The sequence below is a fragment of the Ursus americanus genome, chromosome 9 (assembly GCF_024610735.1).
Source record: "Ursus americanus isolate L20-20 chromosome 9, mUrsAme1.1.p, whole genome shotgun sequence".
Taxonomy (NCBI): Eukaryota; Metazoa; Chordata; class Mammalia; order Carnivora; family Ursidae; genus Ursus; species Ursus americanus.
Genome location: NC_142135.1, coordinates 52,342,329 through 52,363,674, shown reverse-complemented (window position 1 = coordinate 52,363,674; position 21,346 = coordinate 52,342,329). Strand labels below are relative to the sequence as shown.

General features: G+C 39.0%; 1 protein-coding gene across 1 annotated transcript in view; it reads left to right on the top strand.

Moving 5' to 3' along the window:
- Nucleotides 1–21,346, top strand: part of STMN2 (stathmin 2) — a 50,052-nt gene that overhangs the window by 15,783 nt on the left and 12,923 nt on the right. Inside the window, exons 2-3 of the mRNA XM_045805644.2 lie at nucleotides 9,958–10,053; nucleotides 12,376–12,548. Coding sequence (XP_045661600.1) covers nucleotides 9,958–10,053; nucleotides 12,376–12,548 — 269 coding nt within the window. The remainder of the gene's footprint in view (nucleotides 1–9,957; nucleotides 10,054–12,375; nucleotides 12,549–21,346) is intronic.

The window sequence follows — 21,346 nt, the reverse complement described above, 5'->3', positions numbered from 1 at the left end:
CTTTGGGGTGCCTGGGTGGCTCAGTCAGTTAAGCATCTGCCTTTGGCTCAGGTCATGATCCCAGGGTCCTGGGATAGAGCCCTGCGTTGGGCTCCCTGCTCAGTGGAAATTCTGTTTCTCCCTCCCCCAACTCTTGCACTCTTGCTCACTCCCTCTCTCCCTCTCAAATAAATAAATAAAAATCTTTTTTTAAATGTAATGCCTTAAAATAATTGGTTTTATAAATGTAGGTAAAGAAAATATCTACTGCAGAAAACACAAAAAGATGAATCTGTAGGTTGCAGGAAAGTTACTCAAAGACAAAATTGCTAAATTTGTAGGATCATAAAATTTCAGAGCTTGGAGCTATTAGTTACAGATGAGGAAAAGGTCCAGAGTGGCTAAGCGACTTACTCAAGGTCATAAAATAAAAAACCGAAAGTTCTGAAAAGATCTTTAAGGTCCTACAACGCGGTCAGCGTCTTGTGCTTATTTGCCATCTCTCACGTGGGACTGAGTCAGCCGAGCGCGACTCCACCGGGTCACAGTTCCACTTGAAAGGGACTCCACACATTTCATTTTTTGTAAAGTAAGAGGAAAATCTGTTCTTCCTGAAAATGCTGTGCCTGGAAGGAATTCTGGAAGGAATACAGAGCACCCATTTGGCATGGGTGGGTAGAAGCCGCTTTATAAGCACGATATATCCTGGGAACTTTGTATCCACACCTGACGCGGCGGTCTTCCCACGCAGAAAATCTTGCTTCCCAAGAGGAGCTAAAATACGTGACCATCTTTGAAAGGCTGCCCCCTAGCGCTCGGAAAAAGGAGGTTAAAGACTTCCCAGGTCTGGGGGTGGAGGTCCGTGGAAACCTCCACAATGCAAAATAAGTCGCTTTTTATTGCCCAACATCAAACATGTATGGTCAGCGTTAGACACATGAGAGTCCCATATTGAAGAAAAACGTCGATTTATGAAAAGCCTGCCATCACTTTGATGTAGAACGCCCCTTTCCCACTTCTGTGTCCCATTCTGTCTCGGCCACCGGCACCACCCCACCACCCATCACCCCCAAAGGGGGCCTTCAAGGAAATAAAGGTTATTCGATCTGATTTCTTCATCTATAAAATGAGAATAGCAGTTGATTTAGATGGTTTCAAGTGTTTCTTCCAGGCATAAAACGCTGTGGCTCGTGATTCCAGTTGCCTTAAGTTGTCTTTTGTATTTTAACCCGGTTCGTAGCCGTGAGGACACCAGCTGACTGTAGAATTGCAGACGCTTCAGACAGACACCTGACGTACTCGCTTTGCGCGTTGCTTTACGTTCCTGCAGAAAACTACACTAATTCACGTGCCAGTGTACGATCTGATGAATCCGATTTCAGAAAATGAGTCTTTCCCTGGCAGATCTCGAGGAAGTAGCCTTTCATTGCCAAAACAAAAAAGCGATTTTCGTCACCTAGCTAGATGAACCAGAAGGGTTTCTTTGATGCCTCGAGAGCCGACGCTGAAGATCCCACTGTGGACCCGGCAACATGAAGGGGCTTCACGCTCACCTCCAAGGCTCTGTTACTCCCACATCCTCCCAGAGCTACGCAAGAATCATATCACTATAAGTAATTATTTTAATATCAGGTAGTTCTAAATCTTAACAATATTTATATTTATTATTTTTTAAGAGATGTTTCTGTTCATTCTATTCTCTGTACCACAGGCTGACTGTAGCGTGTATGACTAGCAAAGTCACAGATATGTTTTCAGTCAGAGGGAAAATTACCTGATTGCTCCGTTTTTGTTCACTAGACCAATTACAGAAGCACGCAATGTGCGGTTTTTGAACGGATGGCTGCAATAAAACTCTACTGAATGTGATTTAAAAAATCTGACTTTTTAGGGCACTATTAAGTAAATGTTACATACTGTGCATTTTACAAAGTTTCATTAAATGAGATCGTGGAATTCTCATTAGGTTTGTGAAGCAAGCAAAATGCTTGCCCTTCCATGAGGCTTTTGTGACTGTTGCCTGAAATGGTTACTTTCTATTAATTATTTATGTACCATTTATTTCCTAAGAAAACATTTAGGGAGACCAGTATGAGTGCAGTTTGTATACTAGCCAGATAAAGATTCTATCCAGTGGAACCTTAAGAAGCATTTGGCAATGACACCAAGGTGAAATACTTCGATTCACGGTTGATGCTAGTAACTATTCTAAGTAGTGTGTATTTCGTAGAACACACTCAGAACTAAAACAATAATATGCAGCTTTTTGAATGCATAGAAACTTCACACCATTCCAAGGAAGTGGAAGTTTACATAGAAACTCTTCAAGAAATATGCTTTCAACTTTTAGTACGTTTTCTGACTGTTAGAGAAATTAAATCATGATTAACGGCTAGGGCTTGTCTCACAAATTGTGTGGGGTCTCTGCTTAATCCTACTCTGTTTCTTCACAGCGTTTTCTATAAATTAGCATGTTCCATTGTATGAACACAGGCAGCCCCATCTTGTGACTGACAGGATTTTCTCTGAATTCATTTTCTGTATCCTCAGTGTATAAACCGCTGGTCCATTCAGGGGGGAAGTCAACTGGCCCATTAACTGAGATAAAATCATCTGAATCTTATATGACAGGGTTTTTATTTTGCACTTGTGATAAAAGTCTTGCATTTTCCATTTCTGAAAGTTCTTGCTTTCACTGAGAACACAGTAGGTAATTTACTGTATTTGTAGTTTCATACCACTTTATTCAGTGCAAACACATGTCATGGACTTAATTCTAAAATCCATATGAAGTCGAAGTCAGGGTTTATTTTCTGGAGAAAAGCCACAGATTACATCAAAGTGACAAAGGAAACTGACATCCTTATCACTGATAACCAAAACATTTTTGATTCTAGAAATTGAGCCCACAAATGCGATAATTAGTCTGCATAGGAAGTGTGAGTTTTTGCTGAATTAGGAATAGATGGAAAGTATTTTTCCAATCTTCAGCCAAAAAAATTAAAAAGTAATGGGAAGAAAGAAAAAAAAGTAATGGAGAGCGATTTAAATTACTTAGATGCCAGAGGAAGCCATTTTGCTGACTCAATTCAGAGAACATCATGGCAGCCACAGATGACGGTTGCATCCCACTCAGGAGGCTACAGGGAAGGGAAGAGTCATTCCTATGTGAGAACTCTACTCAGCCAGATGACCAGACTCTCCTGAGTGTCTGAGACGGCTTTCTCTCATTTAAGTCCCTACCAATCTAGCCATCATTTTAGGCTATCATTTTATTCATACTACCTGGTAGTGTTGAACACTTAAGAAAAAATATCCTCTAACACTCAAAATTAGGTTGGCGAAAGAGTCTTGAAATAGAAACAGAATAAAGTGCTTTCATTATTCCTATCAACCAGTGTCGTCTGATCTCCCACTAGGACTGTAAGAATTTCTTTCATTAGAGGGAAAGAAAAAAAGGACAAGGGCCCTGCATGATTTGGTGGGATTCTTATTAAACTCGGCAGGAGCCTTAACTGGAATCGAGGGTAAGGTGAGGTCTCAGATTGGTACAACTTACTGCTCTTATTACAGTTTTGATCACAAGGCCTGATCCATGTCATCCAATTTCTTTTCCTTGTCACGATTGCTTTGCCAAGAATCAATCGAATTGAAATTTAAGAGCCTCATATGTTTCTGTGCAACCCAGGGCTGGGTTGTACAGCTTTGACCTTCTTAAATGTCCCTAGATTTGATTTGGTATCTATTCCTGCAGGAAAAGTATGCTGTTTCAGCTGATCAAACATTAATCTTTCAAACCCTCCCTGGTCATTATATCTTAGGAAACCATAATTTTGAGGGGGGGAGAGGTTGGGTAGAATGAATGTAGACTGAATCCATTTTTGTACTGAGCCAATTAGCATTACATCATCATAGCAGAAATATCTAGAACATTACCTCATATCAGTGATCTTCTGGAATGTTAAAATAGATCTTCAAAAATGTGAGATTTATTTTTCATGTAAATGTTGAATCTTCAATTACATATTCATCAACTATATTCATCAACCATTTTTTAAGGTCCAAATTCAAGCTAATATAGTATACAAGTGTTTTAAATAAAATCTTTTTCATCTATTTCCTCTTTCAAGAAGAAAATCACAGTGATACAGCACCCAAAAGTATTTCTAAATAGGATGATAGATTTGACTTTTAGAAAATAATCTGACCTCAGGCTCTAGGACCCCAAAGCAATCAAACTACCAAATGAAATGGACACACACACACAATGTGGTCAAAATCAAGTTAAAAGAAGGATGAGGAGTTAGTTTAATTTATGACATGAAAAAAGAAGGTGCCAAAGACAGAGCTGTAAGACCACTGATTCTGATCTATGTGAAGATTACATATTTAGAAGAGTAAGGAAATAATTATACATGTATTTGTCTATTTCATATTTTACTGAGTACAATTAACCTCTCCAATGCTTTAATCTAATCTAATCCAAGATCTGATCTGTTAAATCTCTAGTACCAATTGTATTGTTTTCCTTGATGCTCTTTTTTCTTAAAAAAAAAAAATACTCCTCAGATTCACACACACACAAACACAAAGGAAAAAGAAAAAAAATGAGAAAACTCAGGTAATTGCCAGACAAAATATATCACTCTTAAAATACCCAAATAACTGATGCAAAGGGTTTTTTCCCCTAAAATACCTAGATAATTACCACTTTCTCCACTTACCTCATTAGCTGTGATATGAATGTATAAGGATATATTCAGTCATATAAGAATATATATACTCAGAGTTCCTTTTGAGAAACTGTTCCTGACTTTTCTAGCCATCTCTGCACCAATATTTACTATCCAAGTAAAACATACAGGTAAAAAAACAAACAAACAAACAAAACCCACATACTTATACTTTCTTTCTGTAAATCTCTGTACTTAACTTATAGTTGTGTAGTCAGTAAGTCACGTGTGGGAATTAATTAAAGAACAAATGCCAAAGAAAAATGGGAAGAGAAAAAGGTCTTGGATTCTTTATTTTCAAAGTCAGTAACATACATTACTTTCTTGTTAAAAACAATATGTAGGTGGTGAAGGTGTGTGTAATGCATCTGAACAGACTGCTGGAGGAAGTGAATGGCATTATGGGCCAGGCACATAGAGTCAGACAGACCTCCATCCAACCTGAACTCCACACTTTATGATCTGTTGGATATTGGGCAAACTACTCCACTTCTCTGCACCTTTTTCTTTCATCTGTAAATCTAGTCTAATTATAATATCTTTCTCCTAGCATTACTGAGAGGACTAAATGAGAAATGCATGCAAATATCTGAGCTTGGTGCCTGATATGTTCTTTGTGCTCCAAACCCAAATAGCAACTGCTACCATTATTCGTAGCTCATTGTAGCCATTTGGAAGAATGGAAAAACAATTAGTGTTCATAAATCATTAGGTTAAATGAGTATTGCTATAGAGTCATTATACATCATATGGGTTGAATTTTAAATGAATTCACTAGAGAAATACACTAACTTGCAAGCATTAATAGTTAATAGCAAATGCAACCAACTATGAGAAAGATTATATGGAATTACCCATTACTTCCCACATCCTTACAAACATGCACAGAACTCCACTTGGCACGGGGGTGTAATGAAAAAAATTAATATATGCCAAGTTCCAAAAACCAATGAACAGGATTGTCAATTCAAAGTATGAAATATCAATAGTGAAAGCTTATTAGCACATTTCTAATAGCCTTCACATTTGCTTGGGATTTTTCATTGTTGATAAAAAAAAAAAAAGTTTATCCAAATTTCAAATATTTCAACCCACACTCTATTTTCTGTTAGGCCAACCAATCCTACTGGTCTCAGCGGTAGTTACACTTTTTCTGGAAAGCTTCCTTAAGCATCCATCTATAAGGATCTCTTGCTCTCTTCCAAGAGACTCCTTGACTCCAAATACAGTTATTGTTTACTATCCATTCTTTTTTCATAAGATTTCTTGTATCTATCTTCCCTTTCTTTTCCCTTTACAATTCCCTACTATTTTCTCAAGCCATACCACATAACCTGCTGAATTTCATTCGGTTGTGTCTTAAGTGTATCTCCTGGTAACAGGTCCCTCCTGAATAATAAAATGGCTAGATAAATCTTTCTAAGAAGAGGCTTTCATCAGGTAACCCCCCTTTCAAAATGTTGAGTGGCCCCCTATTGCTAAGATCATTGTAATGGCCAAATTCCAACAGTGAATGAGGATATTATTAATGGGCTTTAACCAGAACTGTGCAGGCAAACCAGGACTTCCAGTTAACTCACTCATTCTCACCTCTGTGCCTCTCAAATTTTCCCATAGAAATATTCCTGAGAGTGGACTCAAAACAGAACACTCAAGCTTAAATTTCTTTTAAGTAACATGTGGAAAATTCATGATATTCTGAAATTCTGGTAAAAAAAAATATACCCATGCTTGTCTTGATGTAAAAACAAGATCTTAAGTCATAACCTTTCCACATGAACAAAAATTCAAAACATCTTACCCAACATCTTAGAGCAAAACTGACCTCCAGGAAGCCTTTCTATCAGGACACAGCTCCTAAAAACCTCATTGTAGTGTAGTCCATGAAGATGAAGTGAATAATGTTCCCCGTAGTTGATTAATCATTTCTTGCATGACCTCAACTCACTGCCCACCCGTAAAAGCCTTCTACGTCACCTCTTCAGAACCCCATTTCCATGTCAACAATAACAAACGTGTCTTCTCCCTTCCTTGCTTTTCTTCACACTATTCAGTCTTTACCATCCAGGTCCATTTGCTCTGGTTGCTGTATAAAATACAAGTTACCCAATTAAATTTGAATTTCAGAAAAGCAAGGAATGATTTTTAGTATGTCCCATGCAATTTTTGGATTAAAACTTAACTAGGCAGCCTGTATTTTTACTTGCTGAATCTGGCAACCCTAAAGATAAAGCCATTCCTGACCACTCTCCCCATAGCACCAAGGCTTTAAGTTTCTTCTGAATTTCCAACACAAATCACCTGTACCTCCATTTGACACCCTATTTTGCATGTGTTTCTGTCTATATCCTCCATATTTTTATATCCACATACTCCACTTCCCAGGCTTGAAAGCTTGAAGATGAGGATACTATCATATCTCTTTGTAATTCCGTAATGCCTCCCAGAAACTTCTGCCCATCAGTGATGATCATAAATACTTGTTAATTGAGAGATGGACTTAAAATCAATGAGCAAGATAGCAACAATGACTTATTAAGCAATAGCCTTCTGTTCCATCCAGACCTGTGCTGTGGATTTTTCCATAGACGAATAAGAATTAGCATTTGCCTTCAAAGAGCTTATAGTTTTGTAAACAAAAATTACACATCAAAACCCAGTAGTGACTGAACTGAGACAGTATAGAGTCACATGTAACAGTATATAGTCAAGACCGTGCAGTAGAGCCAACCAAGGGCAATAGGAGATCAATGTGGGCAGCGCCTCTAAGAGACAGAAGCCCTGAGGATGGAAGATCTGAATCGGGATTGAAATTTTGGCAAGAATTAGATGAGAGGAGAGGATTAGGAAGGGCAATGCCACCTGGGGAAGTTGGGGCAACTGTACCAAGTGAGGAGGTATTCTTCGCTGGAGAGCCTGCCTTTGTTGCAGGGAAATAGTCAAGATGCGCTTGGACTGTGGTCGCAGGTGGTTTTAAGGAGCTCCCTAGGATTCAGAGCAACTATATAAGCGAGAATCTGTGCACTGACTGCTACTGGGTATGTTCATGCCATGGACAGCCATGGCCCTCGATAAAAACGATGTAAGGATTCTCTTAAGTAATTGCCCGCCTAGGTCAATTGAGTCTTGTCCCCAAACCACCTAGGAGAGGAAAAACAAACTTTTTGTCAGCCATGGTTATACATTACACATTGGGCTCTAAAGTGTTGGTCCCTGACAAACTTTTTATCTTCTGCCTGACATTAACTGATCAAGTATAATAGAGCAGTGGCCTTACTAAAAATTATTGAATTTCATTTCCAAGAAACTGAAGACAGATGTTGAGAAGTATTCTTTTCAGTAGAAATTCATGTTCTTCTATAGCTTTAATCTGCTACTACTCTATGAGATAGAAAATCTTATTTTATTTTTATTTTCAGGTTGGCCCTCCCTAATAAAGTTCGTGTCTTTAACATGTGCTCCTAATATGTGCTTAATTTTGCAAAATATTTTGGATACCATATTGCTTTGTCTTGTTTTTAAAAGGGCACTAGCCTACAAAAACTTGCTGTTCTGAGTTTTATTCTTCATGGAATTAAATGTATTAAACCACCAACTATTTCTATCTGATAGAAACTGTGATTCACACTAAACATCCATGTAAAGACCTGCTTGGACCTTTATAAGTGACATCATTTTATTAGCTGAATAAACAAATAAGACAAAGAAATATGGTTTCAGCCTTCTAAAATTCCAAAGGCGTCCAATGAAACCTCTCAAAGTAGGTGTTAGCAGGACTGTTATATGGCAAAAGGCAAATTGTGTTGCTATTTTAAAGGAAATAAGCTAAATAAGGAGAGAACTTCTCCTAGAGTGACTGGCTGGATGTGTTTGGTTGAACCATATACAATATGGCAATATTTGGTCTTTGCCTGTGATAGCAAGTATGTCCAGCCTTGACACATTCAACCTCATCCTAAAAGGAAAGGTAGAAAAAGTTCTCTTGGCAATCTTGATATTGACTGATTTACTGCATTTTTATCTGGAGGCCACATATGACTTTAGCCTTTGGGAGCCAGTTTCATTTGCAAAATTGGTGGTGGTGTGGGTGGACCGTTAGCTAAATGATCTTTCAGGACCCTCCTAATCTAGCATTCTGTAGCCTAAAGCATCTGGGTGTTGAATCTGTTTCCCTTTCGCCAACAAAAGATGGACTTGTCAATAATGCCCAAAATAGTCTTCTGGGAATTCTTCTGGGAATCTTCCCAAGGTACTCACCCTTCCTTAGGTTACCATAATGATCAGAAGCCCCTACCAAGAGATAAACATTACCTGTGAGATTCAACATGTTAGGCCATCGCCATTTATTTATACTTTTCCAGAAGTTAGTGCACAGTATGACTATCATTTCTCTTCCACTTGTCTTAATTTATTGATAATCAACAATGGTGAGAAGATTCCACCTCCTTATCCCTATCTGGTCATCTCTTGTCCTGGTGACAACCAGCACTGATGAGATGCCTTCCAAGGTTACCTGTGTAGGAAGCCTCTTGACGGAGAAAGGGAAAAATGAAACAGAGAAGGGGAGTGAAGGAGGAAGGAGATCACTCACTGAACTCCTGCAGCTATTTGGCAAGACAGGCACCCAAACTGGGTTCCGCAGAGGAAACGAGAGCCTTATCAGATCTCAGATCTAGCTTTATGGTGTGTGTGGAAAGAAGTTGCAACAAGAAAGTGCGCTTGGGGACAAAGAGAAAGCAGCAACATAGATCCTTGGAGGATGTATCTGCTTAAGAACCATCCTGATGGGTTCTCTGCCTGTCCCCGACTGAATCCATGGCCACCCGGGCCGAAGCAACAAAGGACACCTCCTGAGTCATACTTATGTCCCGGAGACTTACATATGCATGTGCTCGGACTGACCTATCCCTCTCAGCTAATTTTGTCTGGTTTTGCTTCTTCCATGTCTTTTCTGTCTCTCCTCCCTGTCCTGCTGGATCTTAATTCCTCCTACTTTCCTTTCTTTCTCTCACTCCCTTTCTCTCATTTTTTATCTAACCTGTTATAATATGTCATTTATGTCCTCTGAAATAAGGAATATGCACTTAAGGGTCCTGTTTCAATCTTTCTTTCATTTCTATTTTGCGAAGTTATGTCCCTGGCAATATTCATTCCCAAAGAGTCTGTAATTGTTACTTAGATTAAAAGAAGCATTAAGAGGAAATCCAGAAAGTGAAAGACACTAATCTCGAGTCTTTTATTTTAGCCTACAAGGAAAAAATGAAGGAGCTGTCCATGCTGTCACTGATCTGCTCTTGCTTTTACCCGGAACCTCGCAACATCAACATCTATACTTATGATGGTGAGTTGCCTATGCTAGAAATGCTCTGCGAACATCATTTGGAAAAGCTTAGATACACTTGTTTCTCTCTCACAGCTTCTGATATAATTAAATCAATATTTTGTAGATCTCGCTATTGACTTGTTGTGCCTAGCTATTTGGTCTTATCGATTGCCCATTGCTCAAAACAGATTGAGGTGGTTTTTTTGTTTGTTTGTTTGTTTTTGGTTTTTGGTTTTTTTTAAGTGAACTCTAACCCCAATGTCGGGCTCAAACTCACAAAGACACTGAGATCAAGAGTCACGCACCTGGGTGGCTCAGTTGGTTAAGGGTCAGGGGTGGGGCTCCACACTCAGCAGGGAGTCTGCTTGAGATTCTTTCTCTCCCGCTCTCTCTGCCCGTTGCCCCCCACATGCTCTCTCTCTCTCTCTCAAATAATAAATAAATAAATCTTTTTTAAAAAGAGAGCCACATGTTCTACTGACTGAGCGAGCCAGGCGCCCCTACAACAGTTAGAGTTTGATGCTAAGAAGAGCACATTAATGTCCCGTAAGAAACAGAGCTAGATGGTTCTTAGCAGCCACATCCGACATAACAACAGTGATAACATGTCTAAGGCTTTTCTTTGCAAATAATATAAGATGCTAAGCTTGAGTCAGACCAAACAGTAATTTGCAAGAAAATGCTTTATACTTAGGAAACTCAAAAGAAAAAATCAACAACCATCACAGTTTTCCCCTTGTTATCGTCTTCATAAAGTTCCCAGATTTTGAGGATGCATGACAGCAAGCTGATAAGTTCCCATGATAAAAGTGACTTACAACTGAGGCCCCAGATAAAGAGAATTAAAAAAAAAAAAAGCCTAAAGAATTGGCATGCCCATGAACTTCACTGCAGTGCAACACTTTCAGTTGAATTTATCCAAGTTCGTTCTACTTGGTTTGGTTTTCTTCCTGGCTCTGCCACCATCTGCGTGACCTCAGGCAAGTTACTTAGATTTTCTGAGGCTTATGTAACTCTAATATCTTCCTCCCACACTTGTAGGGTTTAAATGGTCTAATGCAAGTCAAACGATTAGCTCCAAGCCTGACGCCTTGTAAACACTTAAAAATGGTAGCTATCATTGCCAATGATATCATCTTCACTTAATTCAATGTAATCAGAGTGTTTGATAGAGTTCTATGTGTGGCAGCTCGAGCTGTGGTGTATCTTGCTACCTGTTGGCTTATCATGTTTCTTTTCCATATGTGTAAAAACAGTCATTAAAGATAAGCTGAAGGCATCTGTGGCACTTAACCCCTTCTGTGCCTTTAAAACCTGTCCCAGGACTCAGAGGCTTTTTCCTTCCAAAGTTACGCTAAGACAGCACAAGGGTCATAAATGCTAATTAGCCACTTCATAAGGCAATGTCCTTCAGGTGAAAGGGTTTCAGCTTCCAACCAAAACTTCCATTAGAATGCAGGGCCAACACCCACTTTGTGTAAGTTCATTCAGTCAAGAGATAAACCAGACAGATGTTTCCTCTGCTAGATAGAGCTGTGGCTAGTAATCCAGCCACGTTTCTTCTGGATTCTAATATCTCACTATGTGTTGTCACAGAGGCTCCAAAGATAAATACGGAACAGGCCTCTCCTTGGGGGAACTTAGAACGGAGGAGAGGAGACATACGTACAATATACAGGTAATCAGCAAGCAGAACACAGTGTAGTTAAGGGCGAAACCAGAGGTGACACTAAGTGTACCAGGAAGACAGGGAAGACAGTGACAAGTTCAACAGCTTTAGGGACTGAAGACAGGGGAGAAAGAAGGTCAGAAGTTATGGATAAGCTGAGTCTTAGAAGCTAAATAGATAATTCAACAGTGCTCGTGCACTGCTTCCTGGAAGAATTGGTAGAGCATGTCAAATGTCCAATAAACCTTTGTTATTGTTTATTCTTCCACCTTTAGCATGAAAATGCCTCCAGCCATGGTAATTTTCAAAAGACAAATCTAAATCTGTGCCACTTTATTTTCACGTGAAGCTCATGTTTATTCAAAAGGAAAATAAAGTTTCGTTTAAAATCAAGTAGGGCTTTTTTCCTGAATAGGCCTGCCATAATTCAACTCCCTGTGGACATTGTTGAATTTCCCATCACTGTAAAAATTTATTCTGTTGGAATATACCTGTAATGGTCCTAAAGAAAGAGGTCTTGTATGTTCAAAGCAATGTAGGATAGATAAGCACACACAGCCTTTATCCCTATTTGCCAGAAGAACAGTGCTGCTTGAAATCGCCAGAACTGAAAAGATTTAAAGACCTTCATCCCTCTGTATGCTTCACATTCTCAAATATTCATTTCTCAGATATGGAAGTGAAGCAAATCAACAAACGTGCCTCTGGCCAGGCTTTTGAGCTGATCCTGAAGCCACCATCTCCCATCTCAGAAGCCCCACGAACTTTAGCTTCTCCAAAGAAGAAAGACCTGTCTCTGGAGGAGATCCAGAAAAAACTGGAGGCTGCAGAGGAAAGAAGAAAGGTAACTTTTTCCATAGGTTTTTAAATTCTTCTCCCTTTTCTCCATCTCTTCCCTTCCCTTCTCTCTTCCTGCCCTTCCTCCCATTCCCTCTCACCCTCCCCCCCAACACATTCTAGTAGAGGTTGCAGGGAACAACTGTGTGTGAACCTGCAATATCCCAGCACGTGTAGGTCTTCCATAGGCATACAGCCAGCTAGTTCAAGTAAAAGTTGCTGCTTTTAGGCTACTTAAAGCCAAAGATCTTAGATGCTAAAAGAGGCTTCAATACCTTAGTGCCCTTCTCCCTCTCTTGGATCGCTTATCATAAAAATCTCCCCACCTTAGTCCATGGTGCATCTCCAAGAAAGCATAGCCTTAGGTAACTTAACTCCAGGGTTTGGAGGTGGGGAGGGGTGCAAGAGGGGTGATTCCTCCTTCTCAGGGTCTGTGTCCCATCCCCAGTGTAGTGCGTGGTTTTCCTTGACATTGTAGACCACCAGATCCTCTCTCTGAAATACCTCTGCCCTGGTGCTGCTCACTCCAGGATAAGGGCCCCGAGCTTGCCTCTGTTCTCCTCAAGCCCTCACTTCCTGCCCTGGAAGGTGGTCCTTCTAAGATCAGGACCTTCTCAATTTATTAGTATCCTCCTCTACCCAGTTCTAAGCCTTGAAGGCATTTTTTTCTCTTTTCCATTGGCCCCTGTTTGTATTAGAGCACTTTTCTTTTGCCAAATCTCTGATTTTTCACAATTCTATGACTAAGAAGCCAAGAGTATTAAAAATGGAGGGCACTCAGAAATCCCAAGTACTCCACACATAAAGATAGAAGTTATGTCTGAACATATCTGTGCCAACCATGTGATTGTTAGAGCCCATCCCACCTAGATGCTCTTCTTCAACCCAAATGGAATTATTCTTAGGTAATTCATTCAATTATATTGTATTTTCCACTGACTTTATCATAATGTATTTTTAGAAGCATGGAGTTACTAAGAATATGCTCCATGCACAGTCATATTTGAATGGAAACTCTGCATTTATATTTTATTAGTATAAAATTATAATTTAATTTATATTTATATGTCTATGAAAAGTTAGCCAATACATTCAACACCTCCATGTTGGATAGTTACAAAGAAAACAAAGATAGTCTTTCTCACTGATTTCTCTAACAGTCAAAATGGGAAAAAGCCAACATGTGTATGTGCATGTTAATATGTGAGTACATATATGCACACACATATATACACATACATATGTAACATCAGATAACAAGAAAGACTTGAAGATTAGAAGTCCTCAGATTAAATTTTCTGAACTAGAAAATGCTTTTTATTTTGATCTTTGTAGTTGAAAAATCTTCCTGTGTCAGAAAAACATACGAGACACAATTGCAATTTTCACTGAAGAGTGAGGTTCTCCAAGCATCTGACAAGTATTTCCTTACATGTATGTTTATTATATTTAATCAACTACTGTTACTGTAGATGTGGATTTTAAAAGGAGGAAACTGAGCTGCTAACCCAAGGCTATGTACTGGAAGTTGCTTTAAAAATTGTTTAGCAGTGTTTGGGTTGTTATTTAGAGCTTTCTTCTCATAGTAAAGCTAGATCAACTTATAGTTACCGTCCATCAACGCTTTGCTGCCAACAGATATAAGTCACTAAAACCAGAACAGTGAGGGTGTGTTGCACTCAAGGCAGTTCAAGTTCTCTTCCAGGTAAAGGCCAAAAGGTCCAGGTCCTAGGTTGTCATACAGAGATGCTGTGACTTGATTAGAATGGAAAGTCAGTGACTGAGCTGAGATTGAAACTTTGAGAGGAAAATTCAACATCATTGTTCAGACTGTTGCTGGTGTTTCCAGGTAACATATTTAATTTGAAGAATATTGTTAAAAGGAAAGAACAACACAGAGATTATCTAAATCAACTGGATATTTTCATCAGACTCCCTTGAGTTAGCTAATTACTAATTCCGGTAAAATTCCTACACCCTGACAATGACAAATTATCAACAATTACACATTTATACAATTGAATTGAACTAGAAATTGGCCTCATTAGCTAAAAAACAAATATAATCCTCCAGCAGTATGACACCAGAAAAAATCTTCTTTGAAAGCCTTTAAAATCAGTATTCCTTCCCATGTCTGGTATTACTTGTTACAATTTTCAAGGCAAAAATCATTATATGGATTATGTCCTGGTAGTAGGGTTTTAATTAGAAGAGAATATAAGTAATTAACAGAAAGTACCAACTTAAAAAATCATTAATTGATTTTACTCTATCGGCTTGTGCCAACTTAATTAGTGCTCGTTAGAAGAATTGTTAATTCTTCTCAAAGAGCCTCCAGCCAGTCTGTATATGTCAGTGATTACCTTACTGAGGACATGCATATAACCAAAACTCAATTCCACTAGCTGAAACACAAACTGGGTATGTGACTAAAACGTCTAGGAACTGTTAAGCTTCAAAAACAGCTGGATCCAGAGCAAGCAATACGGTCAGGTAAACCTTTTTATATCTACCATCGATCTCTTCCTGAGAATTGGTTTCAAGACCAAGAAAGTTTAGTTTCCAACAGTCGCTCCCAACGTAGTTTCCTTACAAATCAACCACTAGGGCAGAAAGAAAGCTTTTCTTTCCCAGTAGTTCTAACAAAACACGTGGGACGGAGCCTCAGTGTCCGGTCCTCGGTCACGTGCCCAACCCTGAGCCCATCCTGGTGGCCGAGGGGATGCGGTACTTTGATTGGCTGGCCTGGATCACATGACCTGCAGAGGCCTTGAGGTAGGATTCCTGCAGAGAAAGGTGGAGCAGAGCCCTAAAGGAAAATTGAGATGTTGTTATGCAAAGAAGGGGAAGTAGAATTTAGATATGCACGATTTTTATCTGTTAGAGGTTTAGTGTTAAGATAACAATTACAGTAACTATTTAGCTCATACACCATTGAAATTGGTAATTCTCTGAGCCCCGCCAACACGAAAAAGCAGTCTCTGCGGCTATATAGAACAGTGCTGGCCAACAGAAATAAAATGTGAGCCACAGAGGTATTTTAAATTTTTCTGGAAGTCACATTTTAAGTAAAAAGTAACGTAAAACAGCCGTGTGTGGCTCGTAGCTACTGAGTTGGACAGCACAGACACAAATAATTAGACCCGAAAAATTTTAGTGAACCGTGGAGGAATTTTAGACCTAACTTTTTCAAATTGGTACCAGATAATTATTCAATTTCAACTTTACTAGTTTTTTACATATTTTCTAAGAATTACATTGATGCAGAAACTCAGAACGTTAAAAAGAAACTTCCATGCTGTGATTTTAATCTTTACAGTATCAGAATCAACCCAGGTGAAGGTTAGGACCTACTGGAAGTGAAGGATCTTCTAAATCTCACACTTTCTTTTTGGTTTCCTCGGCTCTGTGTTTACTTCTCAAGCCCTCACTGTGGGGAAAGAGCTTCTCTGGGCTCGATTTTCATCTGCTGATCTCTCTCCTGGTGTTTGTTTGTTTGTTTGTTTGTTTGTTTGTTTGTTTGTTTTGTAGCGCTTAGCACAATTAGTAAGCATATCTGCATATTTATTTAGCCCTAATATTCCCCCCATTAGATTATAAACTCCACAAAGGCATGGATTCATGTCTTTTGTTATTAGTCCCTAGGAATAGTGAGTACTACAAATATTTTTAAATGAATAAGTAAATGATAATTTTCAGAGCCAAATGTTCAGGTGGCAATATATCACTTGTTTTGACTTTTTATTTCATCTTCACATCCTAAAACAAAATTATAGTCAGTACATTTCCCAAGATATCTTCTGAAAGTGCACTAAATAAATTATACTATCCAAAGAATTCTTAGTCTGGGAAAAATCACTCAATCAACAGATACTTATTAAACACCTACTACTGGACAGGAGTCGTTCTAGCTACTAGAGATGCCTCATCAACCTTATTCCAATTGGGAAGAAATAGCTAATAAATAAGTATATAATACATCACACGACAGCAAATAAAGCAGGGCCAAGGTAAATAGTTGATAGTGCTGGAGTGGAGGGCGCTATTCATATGAGGTGATCAAAAAAGGCCTCTTAAATATGAGAACATTTAAAAAAAAAAAGGCATGAAGGAAAGGAGTAAGCCCTACAACTCTTCTCTGGGGGTAGAACATTCGAAGTAAAGAGATTAGCAAGTGCAAAGGCCCTGAGGTAAGAGTGTGCTAGGACAGTTTAAGAGCACAGAGCTCAGGGTGGCTGAAGCAGAAGGAGCAAGGAGGGACTAGTAGGAATTGAGGTCAGAAGGTAGCATTTTAATGACTTTGACTTCAATTGAAATGGGAGATCATTGAGGAAAATAAAACCATTTCACTATTTGATGTGAATCACAGCATCTTTTCAGAAAAATATCTGCTTAAAAAAGCAGGTGACTAGAAAAATAAATAGTGCTAGATAAATAGAGAAGAGATGAAAGTTTTCTAAACTAAGAGAATGGTTCCAGAACTAAGGATACTCAGAGGTAAGAATGCATAACGTGTGTTTTCAGGGCAGTGGATAGACCAGTGAACTAGTGAACTTGGGTAGAGAGTTGGAGACTAGTGAGGTGAGACTGTAAAAGACCTGGAATCCCAGATTAGGTGCTCAGACTCTTTTACTTAAGACAAAGGCTTTCAAAAATACACAGATGTCCAACCTAGCCCAGTGGTCAGCAATATTTTGCTCTAGGTCCATTTCCTTTCTCATCATTACAAGTTTTTAAAGATTGTGCCTATCAAACATACTATTAATAGTAGTATAATATTAATATGATAGTATTAATAAATTAATATAATAGTATTAATAAATTCCTTTGGCCATGGTTATAAGCAAAGGAATCTATAACTGCCAATTAATATTTTTGATTATCTTAAAAAATAAACATTTTCTCACTAAATTGACTTAATTCTAAACATGAATATAAAAATAGACATAGACCTAAAGGTGAAATATGATTTCTGATAGGGCTTCTAAAATGTAAGAAAAGCTTATGAGCCCCTTTCCTTTCCCCTCCATTGTATCATCACCTTCTGGGAGGTTAGGGACCCCATCTGGGAACCAGTGACCGAGGCTATGTTGCGGAGGCCTTCTGGATTTGTAGCTGGAGCTGGAGGGCTGCCATGGAGTCATCTCCTTGTGGGCTCAAACTCACTTCACAATAAATGCTTTGGCAGTGGCCCCAGTTCCTCACACCATCTGCTGACACTATTGCAGCACTGACCATCTGGTTACTAGGTTGGACAATCCTCCCTCAGGCTCCTTTGAACCAGAATTAGTGCCCCATTGATTGGTTCACAGAAGAAATTTGTTACACAAGAAATACACCTTTTCCCTGCTTTTCCTCCTCTCTGTGATTATCTCTGGGAATCAGCGTTCACCTCCATAAAACCGAATTATCTCATGAGGTCAGCTTGAAGCTCATATTTTGAAATCAAAGTTTCCATATTGCAACTGACCCACTTGGGTGAAACGCTTTAGTCATCCATCCGTTCAGCCAGCCGGCCATTTATTCATTCAACAAATGTTTAGCAAGAAACAGCAGAGCTAAGCTAACCATATCCCGATTGGCCCAGGACAACTCCAGCTTACTCCTGCTTTTTTGATATCATTATTATCACTTCAATTTCATAAGTGCCCCAGTTTGGACAATAAATTATATAGTCATCATAAGCCAACCAAAGTGTTTAAGAGCATCTTTAAAAGCACAGTGGGTAAGAACATATGTTTAAGACAATACCTGTGATCGAAGTCTGGTTCTACCACATAATAGCTGTGAGACCTTGGACAAGTCACTAACCTGTCTATGTCTAATTTTACCCATCTGTAAAATGAGACTAATAATAGGACCTTTGTGATGGAGTTAATGTGAGAACCAGAAGACCTATCCTATAAAAAGACATATAACAAGCACTGTGGGACAATTAGCTATTATTATGCAAAAACACATCTGGTTCCTGCCCATAGAGACTATATAGTCCAGCAAACGCACAATTTTTTAAATTTCATTTTATTTAAATTCAATTCAACATATGGTGTATTATTAGTTTCAGAGGTAGAGGTCAGGGATTCATCAGTTGCATATAACAGCCAGTGCTCATTACATCAAGTGCCCTCCTTAATGCCCATCACCCAGTTACCCCATCCTCCCACACCCCTCCCCTCCAGCAACCCTCAGTTTGTTTCCTATAGTTAAGAGTCTCTTATGGTTCGTCTTCCTCTCTGATTTTGAAAATTCACAATTTTATAAAGCAAAGACATTTCTTATTAACAAAGACACTGAAATATTACCATATTAACATATATTTTCAAATATTATAAAATATTATTTATCAAGTTACGAAGAAGGAGAAACAGTTTGATAGGTAACAGGTATGTTAACAGGTCTGCCCAGCTACCAGTGGCCTGAAAAAAATTAGCGTTAGGAAAAAATGATGAAAATTTAAGAATTCTAATGACATGGATAAAATCTCGCCCTAAAATAGACTGAATTAAAAAGAGCGCTACTCAAACCAGTTCAGTGAGATACCCATACTGACGATATTGGCACCTATCAACTCCAAAGTCCCTGAATCTCTGAAAGAAAGATGCATTGCTTATTTTTAACAAAATGGAATAAAGTGGACCGTTAGTTGCCAAACCTGATAGACTCACCTTTTCTGTTTGTTGGCATCTCATAGATGGCAATTAAAGTTGCATCCAGGAGAAGAGGGGGTGGTTTGCACAGCAACGGATTATGAGCTAAAGTGCTAGATTATTTGCAATTCAACATTTTGGAAGCATCTGCTCCTTGGAGAATATGACACCTGGTCCACAGAACCTTCATGTGCGTTGTCCCCTCAGTGAAGAGCACCCCCACCCCGTAGTTCTTTTCCTAGGAGTTCACCACAGTAAACTCATTACACGCTTTAGCAGAAGAGCTCATTCTAAAGGTCTTTGGGTTTTTAATCATTTTATTATTTTTATTATGCTTCTCACTCTTCAACACAAAGTGAATATGGCACCCTTTTGTTTTACACAATTATATTCAATTATATTTTAACAAGACATTATTTATGACTCCACCTGGGTTACTAATGTTTTTTCATTGTTAACAGTAAAGCTAATAATTAGAGACACAGCCTGTAACCTGTCATTGTAAAGACACTTAGGTACTAGGGGATGCAGTGTCTGATAAATGGTTCTAGTTAGTGGCAAGTAATATATCCAAATGATGAAAGGGGACAATAAAATAAAGGGCTAGAAATGTGCTCACTTCTGAAATAAATGGAACACTAGCGCTATCTAAAATATAGTCTTAAACCTCTTCTGTGTACATAAAATAAAGTGAGTTTTATATACCACTTAACTCAAATTTATCTTCCATTTCATGTGTATAGTAATTAAAGTCATACTCAGTAATACAAGGAAGGGTAATGAATCTCTTTGCAAAATGTTAAAGTGTTCCTAAATGTACAATAACTCTTCTCCCTGTCTCATTATTTTTTCCCTTCACGTACGTCTCATGTAATCATTTCAGTGATACTGAATTCAGTGTGAGGAGGTTTATGCATAGAAAAGGTATTCACAATTCTGTGCCTCCGTTATTACAACAGCAAGGAGGAGAAGGTTCTCCGATCTCCCAGAATGTCGTGTTGGATGTCTCGGCTCTATAAATAGTTTGCCTTGACACTTGCGTTATATCAGCTAATGATTATCCTGCCCTAATTTTCCATTTCGGTGTGTCAGTGGTCGTCTATATTAGTTCATGCTATTCAGAGATGGTCCTCCATGGTCAGATCCTTTTCCCTTAAGCAATTTATTTTTAACAACTTTTGGCAAATCCTACCTTTCAAGCCTCCTGGTCGGGGTTCTTCTCTGTTAATCTGCCCAAGCAAGGAATATTAAAAAAAAAAAAAATCGAAACACCTCTTCCACCTTGCAGTGAGAACTTTACTTCTGCCGAAATGAAGGGAAACATTTCCATTTTTGTCTAGCACATAGTTTTATTCTACATCCTCACACACACCTTATATTTTATGGCAGTTTTCTTTTTTTTTTTTTAAGATTATTTATTTATTTATTTGACAGAGATAGACAGCCAGCGAGAGAGGGAACACAAGCAGGGGGAGTGGGAGAGGAAGAAGCAGGCTCCCAGCAGAGGAGCCCGATGTGGGACTCGATCCCAGAACGCCGGGATCACGCCCTGAGCCAAAGGCAGACGCCTAACGACTGCGCTACCCAGGCATCCCTTACAGCAGTTTTCTGAACTAAATGCTTATTTCCTCACTGATAGAAATAGTAGAATCATAACCAGTTTTCTTTCTTGAGGCTGAGTGGGAGGTTAAGGTGTATTTTTTTTTAAGATTTATTTGTGTATTTGAGAGAGAGAGCATGAGTGGGAGGGGGAGAGAGAGAGGGAGAGAGAATCTCAAGCAGACTCCCCACTGAGTGTGGAGCCGGGTGAGGGGCTCAATCTCACCAGCCTGAGATCATAACTTGAGCTGAAACCAAGAGTTGGAGGCTCAACCAACTGAGCCACCCAGGTGCCCCTGGGAGATTAAGGTGTATATATAAGAGAATCAATTTCTCCCCAAGAGTTAAGTCAGAGAAGTTGTAGGCAGTGATATCTGGGTGCTAGGCTGCAAAAGAAAGAAAAAGGAGTATGACTGTCTCAGGAGTGGAATTACGGAGCCCTTAGGAACTGAGGTAAAGACCCCAAGACTATTAGCTCTGCAGAAGAATGTGTTTAAGAGTTGAGTACTTGTTGGGGTGCCTGGGTGGCTCAGTTGTTAAGCATCCGCCTTCGGCTCAG